Source organism: Lactuca serriola, chromosome 4 (genome assembly GCF_051521515.1).
Source record: "Lactuca serriola cultivar US96UC23 chromosome 4, Lser_US96UC23_V15, whole genome shotgun sequence".
NCBI classification, from domain to species: domain Eukaryota; kingdom Viridiplantae; phylum Streptophyta; class Magnoliopsida; order Asterales; family Asteraceae; genus Lactuca; species Lactuca serriola.
Genome location: NC_136411.1, coordinates 375964786 through 375984029, shown reverse-complemented (window position 1 = coordinate 375984029; position 19244 = coordinate 375964786). Strand labels below are relative to the sequence as shown.

The following is a 19244-nucleotide window of genomic DNA, read 5'->3' as shown; positions in this document are numbered from 1 at the left end:
GTTCACCCATGTGACTCGCCGAGTACCACCGGGTCTGAATCCATACAAAGGCTTTCCAAGCCATGCAGATGATCCAAATCATAGATCTACCTTTCCTAAGGCCATCCATCATGTAAAGTGGCAAACTTTACGTGAATCCAAGGAGATCTATGCATTTTCATTCTAGGGTTTTGGGTTTGGGACAAGATAGCTCCATCAATCACTCACAAACAGGGACTTTCATGCATTCCAACCCTTCTCCATTCCATATCTGAGGTAGCAACCTCATATCTAACCTCTAAACTCCAATACCTCAAAAGATATGATCTCTAACACCCCCAAAATGATGAATCTAGATAACAACAGCTCAAACAATGAAATAATACCTCAAAAGGAAGCTCCAAGAGAAGATTAACCCGAATCCTTGCAAAGCCCTTTGATCCAAGTCTCTTCTCCTTCAAGATTTCTTCAACTACCACCTCTCCATGCTCCAATTCACTCAACAATGGGGTTTCTCCACGAAATTAGGGTTTCTGGAACTCAAGGGATGATAAGGAGGCTGGGGAGGAAACATAATGTTCTTTATATAGGGCTCAACCTCCGGATTTAGGGTTTTCTCCACTCAGCGCCTACTCGCCGAGTCCAATCCACTGACTCGCCGAGTCAGCGACTTGACGTGCGACCAAGTCGCGACTCTACTCGCCGAGTCGCTCTTTCCCATATTACTCTTTTAGCCCTTCAAATTTACTCAAGCTATTCCGGGATGTTATAGTTTCTTCAAACTCTTCTCAATCAGAAATGCCACATCATTAGATTCAATATCTCTTGACTCAACAAGAATGTCTTTATAAAAAAAGTTAAAAGTACAATATTGTAGAAAAAAGAAATAAAAGTAGATATCTATAAGGAAATTTATCGTAGCAAATGTTGATTAGACGTCTTGCAAATGTAATCACCAAATATACGAAAAAGAAAATTTTTACTCATATTCTCATCATACACTTTGTCTAAAATTATAAGTTGAGGTAAAAGTATACTTACATAATGTCTCTCTTTTATCCTCTCTTATGGGGATAAATCCTACACCCATTCAATTTCAGTAACACAGTACCTTCATTATATAAGGGAAATACATATCATCAACTTAAAAACCAAATTTTAAATCTTAAAAATGAAAAAACAAAAGTCATGAAAGAATCTACTAGAAAAGGATATCTACAAATTGAGAAATTTAAGAAGACTTTTTATGCTTACCCAACTATGACTTGAGTTTAAAAAACATGACAATATAAAAAAATCTCCATAATAGTTTTTTACATTACATAGCTTACTTGACCTAATAGCTCCTAATAAAAACTCTAATTGTAAATGCTCTAAAAGTACATTGCTTTTATGCAAAAGAAAAAAAGTAATAAATAAATAAAACTATTAATGTAGCATGAGTTTGAAGAGATTTACTTACAACACAAAATTTAGTTAGTAGTGGGTTCAAACAGGAACAGTTTGATATGTAATTTATATTCAGATTCATATGTATAACAGCTTGTCAATTGTCTCCAACGAGTAATTAGATAACCTTAAAGATAGAACATATTATAGTCGTTTGAGTAGATAAGTAGCGAGTTTGTTTAGGCTCCCAAAGGGATTCAAAATTTCAATGAATGATTTTTCAAGAAAGGGTGTATTATTCAACATAATTATGTCTTAAAGATATATTTTTCATTCAAAACTTATATGATTTTACGCATCAATCTTAACCTTGCAGTTACTATGATCATTAAATTCCCCAACTCATGAGAGATAACGTATGGTCAAGCTCTCCAAGGTGTAAATAAAAACTTTGATGTTCAACATATTCAATTAACTTTTCCTTAGGTGGAAGCGCCTCTTCCACTACCTTCATCTGTGTTACTGTATAATCAACAACACATCTTCAGTTATTTTCCAATAAAATAAAATAAAATAAAAAGGAAGTCAATAATTTCATTTTGAAATCATCCATGGAATGGAAAACAATATAGATATACTGGTTCAATTGTATATAACTTTTTATATATTAAACAAAACAATTGAATATAACTTTTTAAGTAATACTATATATAACTCAACATTTTCAATACATATACTTCTTCATTAAGGTCATATAGTAAAAAGTAGACACTATCCACAAATATGAATTCCTAAGACTGTATACCATATATAAATGATAGGCGAGTTTAAAGATGTCTTCCCCATATCCAGATTTAGAATAGCCATTTCCAGTGACAATGATTTCAGACTTCCTATCTTGCTTGTCAGTTTCTGGATCCCTCTCTTTATTTGTAGCCATGTCACCTTCACTAACTTGATTCCTCTCATGTCCACTGTTTTTTATTTGTGTCCCATTTATACATGTAACACCCGCAAATTCGGGTTAGGCAAATAAGTTATTATAAGCCATAATAATGACTTTTTGGTAGAAGAATAATTAGGGTAATAACACGAAACAAGTTATAATGTGTGTGTGTGTGATAAGGATTCCACATGTATAAATTATGGTAAAATTCAACTCTGTATGAAGAAGTTATGCTTCTTCGAAGTTTCGCGATTAAACCAGTACTACGGAAGCTATTTAATCGACTAATGAAACGAGATCATAATTGAAATGAATTAAGAACACAGAGAGTAAATATAATCACGTTTCAACTCATATTATGCTTTCACGATACCTAGAGTTTTTGACAGAAGAGTAGCAAAAGTTCTGTCTATCTTATGTATCCTTCCCTATTTATAGGAAAAATAGTAAGCACACAAAAAATACAAAGGACTAAAACATGAAAGTTTCAAAACAACGATGCCTTTGTAATAACGTTACATAACTATCGAATACAAAATAACCTTCGACACCTTACAACATACTTGGACTCTTACAATCTCCCCCTTTGTAAGAAGTGTCAAAATGAGGTTATCAAAACTTGAGCAGCTATGTGTAATGTTCTTCTTATCTCGGCATACCAATTCATTACTTTCTTCAGTTCTGCTTTATCTCCATCATTGTTCTTGTTACAAGTATTCATACTCACAATGAAGTTTGTATATTGAGAACTTATGTATCTTTCAACATCACATGATTGGAATAAGAACTTCGTTGACTTTCCCTTTTTGCTTTTTCCAACGAAAACGATCCCCAACGGCTTCAAACTTATCTCGATCCCCATCTACATAATTCTTTAAATTAGCTTGACTCTTCAACACTGACTTAGGAATAGTAATTTCTTTTCCCAATGACAATGCTAATTCAATATCTATCAATGTTATACAATCATAGTAATTGTCTATGAAAAGCTTGATATGACCTAACCCCAAATGTAACACTTCTTTACTGGTTTGTTGAAGTTTCGAAGCATCCACGTCTTTAAGAATGTTTGCAACTTGAATAAGGTCATTCAAATTCATCAAGGGAAAATCAGCAATTGAGAAGTCGAAAGCAACATTATTTGCCCGCACAACATGGTATCGGAAATTCTTTAGCATATTCTCAAAAAGCACATCCTTGGTTATGCTCAACACTTGGACAATCTTCATGAGTGACCAAACTTCTTCATGTTCCTTTCCCAACATTGTTGGATAAGGTGTCTAAGTCCATAACTATTTCGGGTGTGTAGTTGACCCGACCCGGCATGGTCCATTTGGGTTGCATGGCACCATGCAGAAATAACACTTGGAGATTATTAATATATTATAAGTTCTAATATATTAATAATATTATTTGATTAGTTTGATCAATAATTAATTTAGAATTAATTAAGTGGTCAAAAGAGAACTAATTAAATATATGGGTTCATTATGTAAATCATCCATATCTTGTATAGTGGGCTAAAAGGCTCCATGGATTATCAAGTTGGGTTCTACCCATAGGATGCTCCATGGGAGTTACAAACCCATGGGTCATGGAAATGAAGTGTCATGACACATTAGGGTTTACATGGTGTAACCCTAGATGTGTCAACACTATATAAGAAGCATATTCTCCACCAAAATCGGCTACACTAAGAAACTAGAGGGCTTGGCCGATTTTAAGAAGTGTGTATTATCTCAAGAGTATTTCCAAGAGCATTTGGTGTTGTGTGAAGCATTTGAGGCATCACACTTGGGGTGCTAGGCTCACAAGGTTTCAAGGAACACAAGCAATAACAAGGTAAGTTATTCTATCTATTATTCAAGTTAAAATTGTTCCCCATGTATGCTAGATAGGAATATAGCCTTGGAATTCAACTTTGCATGATAATTAGACAAACATAGATCCAAGGTTATTAGGGTTGCATGTACACTTAGGAAGTGTTAGAATGCTCAAAACCCATCAGTGGTATCAGAGCCAAGGCTTGTTTGTTTGTTATTTGTGCTTAAAAGTTGAAGAAAGTCGAAAATCTTGCTGTCTGGCTGATGGACTCGGCGAGTCCATGGGGAGGACTCGTCGAGTTCACTTGTATCTTCAACCTACTCGGCGAGTAGGTTCATGCACTCGGCGAGTAGGGTCGACAGAGTGCAGAATTTCGACTTCAGTTGCTGGAAATGGATTAGAAACATTACCCTAAATTGTTTTGGTACTTGAAAACTTGTTTTAGATGGTGTAATGTCTTTTATAATTCATTTACAACAACTAGTTATCAAAATTACAAAGATTAAATGTGATTTTGATTCTTGAAGGTGTTCATATTCATATTCTTGTTCTTATGATGTTTAGATGATCATAGGAATTATTTGTAACCTATGTGGTAGTTTAATTCATGATCATAATGTGTTTTAATGGAGTCCATAACTTGTCCTCAAGTTATGGAAAACCAAAAGTCTCTTGGATTTAAGAACCATTAAAAGAACACAAGAGTTAGGAAAAATGAAAAGTCCTCATTTTATTACTCTATTAAACTCATAAGTTACAAGAAATGAAAAGTTTTGAAAGTTTACAAAACTTGCCCTCAAGTTTTGGAACAAGTAAAGTTAAGTTAAAACTTTAGTTCCAACCCCTAGAATTTTAAAAGTTAAAATTCAACCCTTATACTTATATTATTATGATTTAATAATTATATATATATATATATATATATATATATATATATATATATATATATATATATATATATGTATAAGAACAAAGTCGTCTTACCGCTAGTACGCCTCATTCACGAAGCCGGTCTATAAGGTGGGTATAAGGTTGTTGCCTATAAAATGGTGACTTAATGGGTGTCCACTCTCACCCACCGCTTGCTTGATCGGTGGTGGGTCGTTAGCCGAACGGGTAAGACAAGGACTTATAAATTCTCATTAAAAGTATGATGAATATTATAAAGTAAATAAATGTTTTATTAAATTCCCAATCTTAGTTACTTTAGGAAAAATGTGAATAAGGTGCTAATCCATGAAATTACACTTTACACTTTGTTTAAGTCGTTGGTGGAGCGTGTGTGGTTAACCGGCACACTAACTTGGACTTAACAAGGTAGGTAAAGGGTGACTTAAGGTTTATTATAGTATCGATGGAGCGTGTGTGGTTTACCGGCACATCGATTGAGTGATAAACTTTAAGGGTACCAAGTGATTTGCATGGTTACTTCACACCTCGTTTTGTGATCCTCGGTATCCCAGTCACAAAACTTGGAGGGCACACTCGAGATTGAAACATGCCTTTGAAAAGTTCATTGAATCTCAAAGAATCTAGGAATTTCTAAGAACCATTCAAAAAACCTAATACTTAAATATTGCGGTTTTCGTGGTGGAAATTGGTGAATCGTCATTCACCTACCTTTCAAATATGATATAGCTTAGATTACGGCATACCTCTTCTAAGTTATATTATATTGTGATTGGATCCTAGCCTTAATATTACATTTGGGTGTTTTATTAAGGACTCTCTTATATCTAAACTAATCTTGTTCTCTTTTCTTCAGATGTCTTTCAACAATGCTTCTGGCTCTAATCCTAATGGCTCCTTTACCCTTATGAACTTGTGTGGGAAAGTCACCTTTGATGGATCCAACTTCAATGAGTGGATCAGAAACATCAGGATGATTACCCGCTACGAGGACAAAGAATATGTCCTTGACAAGGAGCTTAAGGAGATTGATGAGACCACTGCAACTCCTCAGGAGATCGCTGACTTCCGAGCACATGAAAGGGATGCTACGAAAGTGGCTTGCATCATGATGGCCACGATGACAGCGGAACTCCAAAAGTCTTATGAGGATTTCTACCCTTATGAAATGCACCAAGATTTGATGGAAAGATACCATCAAAGTGGAAGACAAGAGAGGTATGAAATCATCTGCTCCATGATAACAACCATGATGAAGGATGGTGAATCCGTCACGAGCCACATGCAGAAAATGCAAAGGTATGTGGATCGTTTGCTGAAGCTTAATGTGAACTTCCCGGAGGATCTTGCAATAGATATCATTTTGCACTCCTTACCATCGTGCTATGATCAATTCCGCATGACATATCACATGAACAAGGAAGAAGTCACACTCAGCAAACTTCAGGGACTTCTCAAGACCGCAGAATCAGGTCTTAAGGGGAAGTCGGTTGCTATCACTCCTACTCCAAACTCAACTCCGGTTTTGGCAATCGGGAAAAGTCGAGGGAGGAAGAGAAAGAGATCTTCGAAGGGTACCAAGGCTCGGACCCTTGATGGCTCTTCTTCAAGTGGAACCAAGAAAGGTTTCATTACTCCTTCTTCTGACCCAAAAGAGGTTGAATGCCTCTATTGCCATGAAAAGGCTCATTGGAAGCGGAACTGCCCAAAGTACCAGCAGGATGTGAAGGATGGGAAATTCAAACCCAACCATGCAGGTATTTACACTATCATTTCTAATAACTCACCCCATTCTAATTCTTGGGTCCTTGATACCGGTTGTGGTATTCATATTTGTTGTGACTTGCAGGGACTAAGAAGAAGTGAGGATGTGGAGCAAGGAAGAATAAACTTGATCATGGGGAATAGGAAAGCTTTACCTGTTACCAAGATTGGAGTTTATACTTTATCGCTAAGTAGTGGGTTTAGTTTAGATTTGAATAAATGTTGTTACTCGCCAGGAATGGCAAGAAATATTTTTTCCTTTCATGCTTTGTACAAACAAGGGTTTACCTTTTCGTTTAATGATGAAGTTGGTTCTATTGATGCTTTCTTTAATAATGTTCTTTATTTTAAAGCATTACCTTGTGATGGTGTGTATGAAGCTGTGTCTGTTGTAGACAACTTAGGAAATAATGTTTTGTGTATTGATTCTACTACTAATAATAACTTGGATAAAGCATCATTATGGCATTGTCGTCTTGGACATATAAGCAAGAAACGCATAGGCCAACTCCAAAAGGATGGAGTTTTGGAGTCATTTGACCTAAAGTCAGATGATAGTTGCGAATCATGCTTACTTGGAAAAATGACAAAGTCACCCTTCACAGGTTCGTGTGAGAGGGGTGAAGGTTTGTTGGACCTTATACACACGGATGTGTGTGGACCATTCAAACATGCCACAAGGGATGCTAATCGTTATTATTTGACTTTTACTGATGATTACAGTAGATATGGATATGTCTACTTGATCAAGCATAAGTCGGAGACTTTCGAGAGGTTTAAGGAATTTAAACAGGAAGTCGAGAATCAATTGGGGAGGAACATTAAGATGCTTCGATCCGATCGTGGTGGTGAGTATCTTAGTTCAGAGTTCCTTGACTATCTAAGGGAATGTGGGATAGTCTCACAATTGACACCTCCCAGGACACCACAATTGAATGGTGTGGCTGAGAGGCGTAATCGAACCTTGTTAGATATGGTTCATTCCATGATGAGTCGAGCTACGCTACCAATCTCATTCTGGGGGTATGCCTTAGAGACTGCCGCCCATATTCTTAATCTAGTCCCTACAAAGAAAGTTGCCAAAACTCCTCACGAGATGTGGACTGGTAAAGTACCTAAACTAGACCACATCAAGATTTGGGGTTGCGAGGCTTTCGTGAGACGCAAGACTCATGATAAGCTCGAACCTCGAAGCGAGAGGTGTATTTTCATCGGTTACCCACATCAATCCTTTGGTTACCTCTTCTACAGACCTAGTGACAATGTGGTCTTTGTAGCAAGAAGAGGAGTCTTTTGAGAAAGAGAGTTTATAAGCCAAGGAGACAGTGGGAGGCAAATTGATCTTGAAGAAATTCAAGAATCAAGTGTGAAGGAACTTCAAACTCTAGCCCTCAACTTGAGGAGGAAACTCCTGTTAAGCCAATTGACAAACCTGTACCTCTGAGGCGTTCCACGAGAGTTAGGAGTGCACCTGAGCATTACTATGGATTCCATATTACTGCAGAAGGTGAGACACTTATTAGTGATGGGACACTAGTAAGTCAAGATGACCCTAACAGCTACGAGGAAGCCATGGCAGGCCCCGAGTCTACTAAATGGAAAGAGGCTATGGATAGCGAGATACAATCCATGTATGACAATCAAGTTTGGAACTTGGTTGAAAATGTACCAGGTCGTAAGACAGTAGGGTGAAAATGGGTCTTCAAGAAGAAGACTGACATGGATGGTAAAGTACACACTTATAAGGCTAGACTGGTTGCAAAGGGCTTCTCTCAAATTCCTGGAGTGGATTATGATGAGACCTTTTCTCCGGTAGCCAAGATTAAGTCTATTCGGGTTCTGTTAGCCATAGCTGCATTTCATGACTATGAAATATGGCAGATGGATGTCAAAACCGCTTTCCTTAATGGAAAGTTGGCTGAAGATGTTTACATGAGTCAGCCATAAGGTTTTGTCAGTAGCAAGTACCCTAATAGAGTTTGTAAGCTTGAGAAATCCATCTATGGATTAAAGCAAGCACCTCGCAGATGGAATCTTTGCTTTGATGAGAAGGTTAAGGAATTTGGCTTTACTAGGAGTGAAGATGAATCTTGTGTGTATGTCAAGGCTAGTGGGAGTATAGTTAGCTTTTTGGTATTGTATGTGGATGACATACTACTCATAGGAAACGACGTTCCAACCCTGCAGGAAGTAAAGTCCTGGCTTGGGAAGTGTTTCGCTATGAAGGACCTTGGTGAAGCTGCCTATATTTTAGGGATAAGGATCTTGAGAGATCGGAGTAAAAGACTAATTGGACTTAGTCAGAGTACCTACTTGGATAAGGTGCTAAAGAGATTCAGCATGCAGGATTCCAAGAAAGGAGAGTTACCCATCCAAAGTAACACCAGATTGAGTAAGACACAAAGCCCTAGCACTGAGGCTGAGATAGCAGAAATGAGTCGAACACCTTATGCTTCGGCTGTAGGATCGATCATGTATGCTATGACGTGTACTCGACCCGATGTAGCCTTTGCCCTGAGCATGGTTAGCAGGTATCAGGTGAAACCTGGCAAGGCACACTGGACTGCGGTAAAGAATATCCTCAAGTACCTGCGAAGGACTAAGGACTGGGTCCTTACCCTCGGTGGGAGTGATGACTTGAGAGTTGTAGGGTATAGTGATGCTAGCTTCCAAACTGATAGGGATAATTTCCGCTCTCAGTCGGGCTGGGTCTTTACCCTAAACGGAGGAGCAATTTCTTGGAAGAGTTCCAAGCAAGAGACAGTGGCAGATTCTACTTGTGAATCAGAGTATATTGCAGCTAGCGAGGCAGCAAAGGAAGCGATATGGCTGAAGAACTTCATTGGAGGCCTTGGAGTTGTACCAGCTATTAAAGAGCCAGTGGAAATTTTCTATGATAGTGAAAGTGTTGTTGCCTTAGCCAAGGAACCAAGGGATCACGGGAGATCCAGACACCTCGACAGAAAATACCATTTCATCAGACATCGGATCGAAGAAGGACTCCTCGTGGCAAAGAGGGTATCATCAGATGAGAATCCGGCAGATCCCCTCACAAAGGGACTGAGTAGGGTTAAGCATCTTCAGCATGCTCGGAGCATAGGGCTGAAGGATGATATTAGATTTAGTAGTTAGATAACCTCGAAATTTGTAAAGTGTAATTGACATTTGATGATGAATATAAATGTTTTATTTATGAGTAAGGAGTTGCTATCTCTTGTCGATCGTTTACTATATTTCTTTTGCATGTTTTGACTTCCAGAATAATTTTTGTTTGGTATAACATATTATTCTAACCTCCACAGTCAGTCATATGTTGGAAGTAGGTATGAATCAAGACTGTCATGTTTGGTTGTAGAGGTCTTCGACAAGGCTACATCAATCATGAGTGCTCATAAGTTCTGAGCATTGGACTCAACCCACGCTCACTGGAATCACTTCATGGAATTCTATCTCGAGTGATCGTGAGACGGTAATATCGTATAAGTCTTCAAACCTAGAGATATGATTTGTTACTTACAAGTTGGTTATGCATTGATTGTACGAGAAAACGCATTGGTAACTCGATGTTATAAATCGTGCTCTTGTGTGTAATTCAATGAGTGGTAGAACAAACATATGAGTCGAAGTTTATCTGTTCCTTCTTGGATTAGAAGCTGGTATCTGGGCCCCTCGATGATTTTGTTTTGACCCATGTACCGGGCCCGGTCAGAACTAAGTTGATGTGTTCAATTAAGTTCTATGTCAAACAAATCGGAAATCGGGAAACAAATGCTGGACAATAAGCAAGACAATGTTCCATGTATTTGTCCGGCTGATATCTAGAACGGAGGATTATATGATCACTTATCTTAAATGGCGTACCATCATCTTCTCAGTTCCGAGAAACCTTGAAAGAGCTACGATTGCCGGTCGGTTCCTGAAGTACTAGAGATATAGTTTTTAGACTTATCCAAGTGGGAGACTGTTGGATAAGGTGTCTAAGTCCATAACTATTTCGGGTGTGTACTTGACCCGACCCGGCATGGTCCATTTGGGTTGCATGGCACCATGCAATTGGATAGACTAAATGAGAGAAATAACACTTGGAGATTATTAATATATTATAAGTTCTAATATATTAATAATATTATTTGATTAGTTTGATCAATAATTAATTTAGAATTAATTAAGTGGTCAAAAGAGAACTAATTAAATATATGGGTTGATTATGTAAATCATCTATATCTTGTATAGTGGGCTAAAAGGCTCCATGGATTATCAAGTTGGGTTCTACCCATAGGATGCTCCATGGATGCTCCATGGGAGTTACAAACCCATGGGTCATGGAAATGAAGAGTCATGACACATTAGGGTTTACATGGTGTAACCCTAGATGTGTCAACACTATATAAGAAGCATATTCTCCACCAAAATCGGCTACACTAAGAAACTAGAGGGCTTGGCCGATTTTAAGAAGTGTGTATTATCTCAAGAGTCTTTCCAAGAGCATTTGGTGTTGTGTGAAGCATTTGAGGCATCACACTTGGGGTGCTAGGCTCACAAGGTTTGAAGGAATTCAAGCAACAACAAGGTAAGTTATTCTATCTATTATTCAAGTTAAAATTGTTCCCCATGTATGCTAGATAGGAATATAGCCTTGGAATTCAACTTTGCATGATAATTAGACAAACATAGATCCAAGGTTATTAGGGTTGCATGTACACTTAGGAAGTGTTAGAATGCTCAAAACCCATCAAACATATCATGGAATCTCAACTTCAAATGAATAAAATCATCTTTATCCTTAACTTTATCAACAATTTTATACCGAGTTGTAAGAAACATCATCTCATTGATTGGAAAATCAAGCTGATTCATGTTAGAATTCTCAATGGCATAACTTTTTCTTGGCTTCTTTTCGAACTCATACATTGTTGGGTTTTGAACATACTAACACTCCTATGGTGTACATGCAACACTATAAACCTTGGATCTATGTTTTCTATAAAATACATGCAAATTTGATTTCCAAGGTTTACAACCTAACTAGCATGTTATGGGGTACTTGCAATACAAAATTTAAGTAGAATAACATACCTTTCTTTTGTGGTTGATTGGTTATAGTTTTATAGCCTAGCACCAATAGTGTGGATACCTCAAGTGGTGTCACAAATCACCCAAAACAACTTGGAAATACTTGAGAGAATCTAATTCTTTCTAGAATCGGCCCACCCTTATTTCTCACACACTAGTGCCAATTCTAAAACCTAGTACGCATGACTCTTCATTTACCTAGGATTCATGGGTTAAAAGCTCCATGGAGTATTCATGGACTTCCATATACTCTTAGCCCATCCTAAATAAACTTAGCCCAATCCATATATATGTAAGAGTCCATATTTAATTAGCCTCTTTTGATCACTTAATTAATTCCAAAATTAATTATTGATTAACACTAATTTAATAATATGATTTCATATTAATATATTATAACTTATAATATATTAATATATCATAAACATCTTATTCTCAAAAATATATCCATACAAATTGTTAGGTGAAGTGCAACCCAAATGGACCATGCCGGGTCGGGTCAAGTTATACCAAATATAGTTACGGACTTAGACACCTTATCCAACATACATTTCATTATAAGCTGATCTTGCTTCAATATTATCATAACTGTGTAGCTTTCTTGAATCACCTTTATTCAAAGTAGGAGGATCATTTTGACGAAGCCTCAAGATACTTCGAATTTGGCGCTGCTTTTCTATTTCTGCATTAATTTCAGTTTTTCTTTCTTCTTTTCATTTTTCTACAACAACCCCTTTTCCTCTATCTTTATTTGTATCAGGTTGCTTCGGTTTCGAAGAACTACCTTCACTTGTAGACCTAATTACAATGCCTTTAGCAATCGCCCTTGTAGTTGTTATAGTTGATATCGTCGGATCAACCTTCAAAATTATTGGTTTTGGTGTTGGAATATGAGCTGTAAAGACTTTACAAACAACCTTTGCTTCTTCATTAGTTTTCCTAGAAGCACTTTCTCCTTTACCAACACTCCTCCTTTCTCCCCATTACACCCTGTGACAGTAGGCAGGACATTTTTTGGTCAAAGATTAATCAAATGAGATAATGAGGCTAACTCCTTTTGAATGGTAGTTTCGAATAAACAAAACTTTTGAGTTAGGAACTTAGGAGTTAAGAGATATGAAGACCCAGAATTCAAAACCAGATCTTAGAATTCACGAATCATGGAATCAAGCTTCCCAAAACTTATAATATCTCTAGTTTCTTTGTCTTCAATCTTTGGAGCAAGAGATTGATAACATTCCACCACTTTTCTAACAACTCCTGTAATAATACCCACTTTCAAAAGTATAGAAGAGTAATTGGTACTCAACTCATGAAGCTCTTTTGCGACATTAACTGTCAATTCCTCAAGCTTTTGATTCACATCTTCTCTTATAGTCTTGACATCCTTAGCGAAGATAACATGTCGTTCCTTCGCAACCAACCTTAACTCCTTGATTTCACCATTGAAAGTATCTGATTGAGCTTTGAATCGAAGCTCATTATTTTTATCCATGACATCCATCTTGTGTTGAAGTCGAAACTCCTGAGCTTTGAGCATAACATCGAATTCAATGCTAGATGCAAAATGTTTGCTTCCTGCATCTGCTTGTGAGTGTAATAAGGAATTGAGCTTTTTGTTGAGAATCTTGAATTTTTTCCCTGACATAAGCATATGATCTAGAATGTCTTCTTCTTCAGGATCAAATTCTAGATCAACAAATGATCCTCTAAACCCTCTATCATCAGTGCCATCATTAGTCATCGTTTTGGGTGATTCAGTGTGTTGAGGCGGAAAGAGAGAAGTGATAGGTTGATTTATGACTTGTATCAAAAGTTGGTGAGTGTGCTGATGTAGAAACAGTTGTGAAAAATGGTGGTAGAGAAATGGTGGTAGTTATGGTAGAGGTTTCGAAAATACCTTGAGTAGTAGAAACTGGGTTTTCTTTATTCGAGACTCCTTCACCCATGTTGACATGTGCATCCGTATCTGATACATGTGCAGGGATGCCTGAGGTTCGAACCTCCTCATTACATGACTTTGTTAACAAAACCTCAGGTGGTATGACTGATGTCTGCTCAGGAGTCAATATTTTGGTTGAGTCACCAAGAATAGTAGATGTGTCCACTATTGATGTTTTCACAGGGCTACTTGAAATTCCTATCTCCTCGAAATTCGATTTGACAGGAGATTTCTTCTTAGATGAAACATTACCCATTGGTGTTTCAGGAACTTCGTCGTCTTCCATGGAATCGTCCTGAATAATCAGCTTTCTCTTCTTTCGCTTCTTGGAAATATGCTTCGCAACATCCTCAGCCTTTCACTTCTTAAAGGATGGAGAAACAGGTACAAGTACTTCACGAATAACAATACCTTTTCGAGTTACATGAGGATTTCGAACCATTGAAAGTGAAAAGCTTGATGTCCTTTCATGAGAATTTCTTGACCGATGAGCTATCTTTTTAAGGCGCTTGAACACACTAGATTTCGAAGGAATTATCTCGTGTGAAGGCTCAACTGTTTAAGTCTCAATTGTCTTTTCCGATTTGTTCGAAACTTTAACTCCCTCTCCATACTTTTTCTTTGGTGAGTTAGTCACTTTCTCCTCTTGAATAGGTTACGAAGGACTAGTTTCAACAACCTTCTTTGGCTTTCATGATTTCTTAGAAGAATCTTCATCAAACCATGGTAGTAAAACTCCAATTTCATCAGTAGGACTAATGGTCTATAAATATAAAATTAACATAGTATTTGGCGGATCAACCTTTTTGAGAATTCCATCTGGAATTCGAGCAACTGATGGAAGCACACTCACATCATCTTCAATAGCCTTTAGGTAGTGATACTTTACAAAATCAACATTTGGATCATCAGTAGACACCTGAATACCTTCCTTCTCATATGCATATCAAAGAATCAAACTCCAATATCTTGCACAAGAAACCCTATCCATAATATTGGTATTCTCAACACTCTTCAAGAACTCCTTCCACATCTGAGTTGCATAATCCACCAAAAGATCATAATGTATGTAGCAACCATAGCATACACCTCCAGTCTTCTTTTATCCGAATCAACACTTTGACCAGTCAGAAATCAAAGATAAATGCTAAAGAGAAAATTCCATATACTAGGAAGGCCAGATTTCATAAACTCACTAATCTTGGTAAGAATGGGTTGATAACCCATCTCATTGAACATGTGAATAACCTGTTCATTAGTGACCTTATAGAAAGGTGGAGAATTGGGGATTTGAGAATCTTAGCAAAAAGATTCTAGGAAAATCGAAACTTCTTGTCATTCACCAAATTAAATGTAACGGTGTCCAATGTCTTGCTGTACGTGGCAGTGGAACCAGCAATTTAGAGCCAAGACATAGGAACTTCAAACGAACTGAACATCAAAGTAGACAAAACCGAGTGTTTCAGAGCAAGAATTAATATCTTGAATTCCTCTGGATAAACTGAAACATCATCATCCACTTGATAATTCGTACTTTGAATCTTCATAATGGGATGAGAAGATACGTCTTCAGTGGTGTTAGATTGAAGAGCAGCCATTACTAGGGTTTTTTTGAAAGCTTTGAAGAACAGAAGAAAAAGAGGGCACATATCGTCTTTGAGTATGTTAAGAAAGCGTAAAGTTGGAATGTATACCCAATTGTCATTTTTATATGTATCCTAATTTGAATCTCAAACGGTTAACATTAATGAACATGACATGTGGCGCTTGAAAATTGCACCATTAGCCGTCAAAGACGCCATGTCAGATAAAGTGATTAGCACAGTTTCCTAGAAACGCGCACAGTTATCAAACTGTCAGATCAAAAGTGTCTTCGTAACTTCGTAAGTACCCAGTAGATATGGACCAAAACCTTCGGAATGGAGGTTGGGCTGTTTCTCTTTTGTGTATGAAAATGAAGTCATGTGCCAAACTTTCAAAATCATCAGCCCGAGTTGGTAATACTCAGAACCTCAAGAATTTCGTGAGTGTTGTGTGCTAAGGAAAAAGATAAGAAGCAAAATCAGAAAAATTTGGACCTGTGATATCGAAAATATAATTTCGTTATGAAAGAAAATAAATCCTAGGAAAAGATTTCTTCGCTAATCATCAAGAGAGATGATCAACAGCTTGTTTGGTTTCTCATGAATTACAATCGAATACTTGTTGGGAAGTATCGAAGGGCTTCTTTCAGGATGGCTTCGAAGGTGGCTTAAAATTTCGCTACAATGCACAACTAAACATAAGTGTGACAAGTTGTAAATGGAACATCCTGTTTGACCAGTGTAGTCAATGACAAGTAAGCTTTAAAAAATTTATCAAGTAACGAAGGTAGAAAATGATACTCAGACATAAATCATATTCTTAAAACCAAAATAAGTCCTAAATCTTGTTGGGTAACAAATGTTGTGGGTTTCGAACATTTGATCAAGATTACTATGAAGAAAAGAATACGATTTTGAGTATCGAAAACAGGTACTAAAACAAAGGTTTCGTTAATTCTTGAACAAATTTCCCCGTGAATTCCTTGATTTAGTTCAGCATTTTAGGTTTTACTTTTATCACAGTCTCATGATGTTAGATCATAAACACAGAGTTTTGATATGTCTAAATCCTGATTGGTTTTTACCAAAGATCTCTTGGACATATGTCTTTTGTGTGTGAATTGTGTAAGAATTTTGGGATGAAAAATATTGGGTAAAAGAAACGAATGTACCTCAGCTATCATTGGACAAAGAAGTAAACTCTTAACTCATATGAGAAGAGTAAGGTAGCTCATGAATGAATGAGAAGATTGCCTAATTGGGAAGGAATTCTCAGAATGAGAAAACCATTAAGGCTTCGAGGCTCGTAGCATTATCGAGGATTGGGTCAACATGCTGCAACATGCTTCTAGGGACATCTAAACTAGTACATAATTTTCAAAAATATACCTTCCCAGAAAGCAGCAAGCATGTACAAAGAAAACTCTCCATTCGCTGTGATGTCAATTAAAATCTTCTGTACATCTTCATAACAAATGTAAAATCATACAAGAAAAGGAAAATGTTTTTGGATTTTTGTTTTATAAAAAGAAAATAACAAAAATCAAAAAATCTTTTTGGTATTTTTGAATTTTTCAAAATAGAAAAATAAAACTCAAATATTTTTGATATTTTTGATTTTTCGACATAAAAGTAACAAAAGATAAAACACAAATATTTTTGCTGTTTTTGATTTTTCGACAGAAGAGTAACGAAAAAAAATTTAGTACCAAACAAACGAAAATTTGTTATTAAGCGGATTGTACATGATGTTGAAATCGAAGTGTGTCGACGCACTGAATGTGAACAGTAACCTGTGAATGATGAACTATCTCTTTTTAGTGAATACTCAACACCTCTCAATCGAAACATTTGAACCATTTTCCCTTGTCATTCTTTTGAAAGAAATCTTGGAATAGAATTAGCTTCTATTAATCCCAGTCCATTTAGTATTCCTACAAACGACTTTTCATCCAATGGCTTTGAAAAAATATCAGCAAGCTGATCAGTTGTTTTTACAAAGTGAACTTCAATATTTCCATCTTCCACATGATTCTTTATAAAATGATAACGAATGCAATATGTTTTGTTTTAGAATGTTGTACTGGATTGTGACAAATAGGTATAGCACTTTGTGAATCACAATACAATGCAATCTTCTTCATGTGTATAGCATAATCACGTAATTGGCTTTGAATCCAAATTATTTGTGAAGTGCAAACTGCAACAACAACATATTCTACTTCCGTTGTGGAAATTGAAACTCATGTTTGTTTCTTTGATTGCTAACTTACAAGCTTCCCATCTAGGAGTTGACATCCGCCACTTGTACATTTTCGATCAAGACTACAACCACCCAAATCAGCATCAAGAAATGCTTGTATGAAAAAGCTAGTTTTCGAAGGATACCACAATCCTAACGAAATTATTCCTTTTACATATCGAAAAGTATTCTTCACTTCAGTTAAGTGTGGTTCTATAGGATTCGGTTGATATCTGGCACAATTACAAACAGAAAACATAATATCAGGTCGACTTGTCGTAAGGTAAAGTAACGAACCTATCATGCTTCTATACAAAGTAAGATCAACAGTAGGTTTATCTAACGAAGGATTGAGCCTTGTTCCAACCACCATTGGTACTCCTAACTTTGTGCTATTTGTCATCCCAAAATTTTCAAGCAGATTCTTTGTGGATTTTTCTTGATTCAGAAAAATTCCTTCTCTACTTTGATGAAGCAGGGTCAGTAGAGCCAAAAATAATATCATCGACATAAATTTGAAGAAGCCTTAGATGATTCCCAACTTTCTTTCGAAATAAAGTGGGATTAACTAAACCTTGTTTAAACCCATAAACAGGCTCTTTGTGCTTGTTTTAACCCATAAACAGCTTTATCTAATACGTAACAATGATTAGGAAATTGAGAATTGATAAAACCTAATGGTTGTTCAACATAAACCGTTTCTTCGAGAAATCCATTAAGAAATGCACACTTCACATCCATTTGATAAACATCAAAATCCTTGTGTGCTGCATAGGCTAAAAATATTCGAACAACCTCGAGTCTTGTGACATGGGCAAAGGTTTCCTCATAGTCGATACCTTCTTGTTGAGAATAACCTGTAACTACAAGCCTAGAGTTATTTCGAATAATATTGCCCTCTTTATTAGTTTGATTTTTGAAAATCCATTTTAATCCAATCAAAGATACATCATTTGGTTTTGAAACTAACAGCCAAACTTTATTTCTTTCAAATTCAGCCAACTTAGATTGCATAGAAACAATCCAATCTGGATCTTTCATAGCAATCTGACTATTTTTTGTTCAATTTTCGAAATAAATACATCGAACATGCAAAATTCTTGATGAGTATTGAGTACGTCATTTTTAGCACGAAGTTAAGCTCTTGTAAGAGCTCCATCTTGAGGATCACCAAGAACTTGTTCCTTTGGATGATTTCTTGTCCATTTTTCCAATGGTGGATGTGTTGGATCAAAATCCAATAGCGAATCTTCAAACATTTCATCATTCTCTGAACCTGCAACATAAAAATTATCGTTTAAATCATCAAAAGTTTCATTTTGATTATTATTCGACATATTAAGCTCCCCTTCGACAATTTCAGTTTCAGGTTGCTCCCCCTCAACTTTATCATTCATTCTCCTATTCTCCCCCTTGAAAGAATGCTCCCCCACAATATGAGAATTCGAATGCAAGTGCTCCCCCTCCACTTGATCATTTTCATACATTCGCTATTTCCTGGAGAATGAGATGTCGAGTTTAAATCAACATCTTCCTGAGTAAGTGTTGAAAACTTAGAATGCTTTGATGATTCAGGAAGTTGATTATCCTTAG

General features: G+C 36.6%; 1 protein-coding gene across 1 annotated transcript; it reads right to left on the bottom strand.

Annotated features, from left to right (window-relative positions):
* Window positions 1-15556: 15556 nt before the first annotated feature.
* On the bottom strand, window positions 15557-18024 carry LOC145099789 (putative mitochondrial protein AtMg00240). The gene is made up of 2 exons (XM_079037295.1): window positions 17683-18024; window positions 15557-15655 (listed from the first exon to the last, which is right to left on the bottom strand). The coding sequence occupies exons 1-2, from the start codon at window positions 18022-18024 to the stop codon at window positions 15557-15559; spliced, it is 441 nt and encodes a 146-aa protein (XP_078893421.1).
* Between the last annotated feature and the right edge of the window lie 1220 nt (window positions 18025-19244).

Excerpts from the sequence above, each read along its gene's own strand:
- LOC145099789 (XM_079037295.1), bottom strand. The coding sequence starts at position 18,024 with ATGGTGGTTGGAACAAGGCTCAATCCTTCGTTAGATAAACCTACTGTT. Across the intron at positions 15,656-17,682 it reads AACTCCTAGATGGGAAGCTT|GAAACTGTGCTAATCACTTT; the intron begins GTAAGTTAGCAA and ends GCGCGTTTCTAG.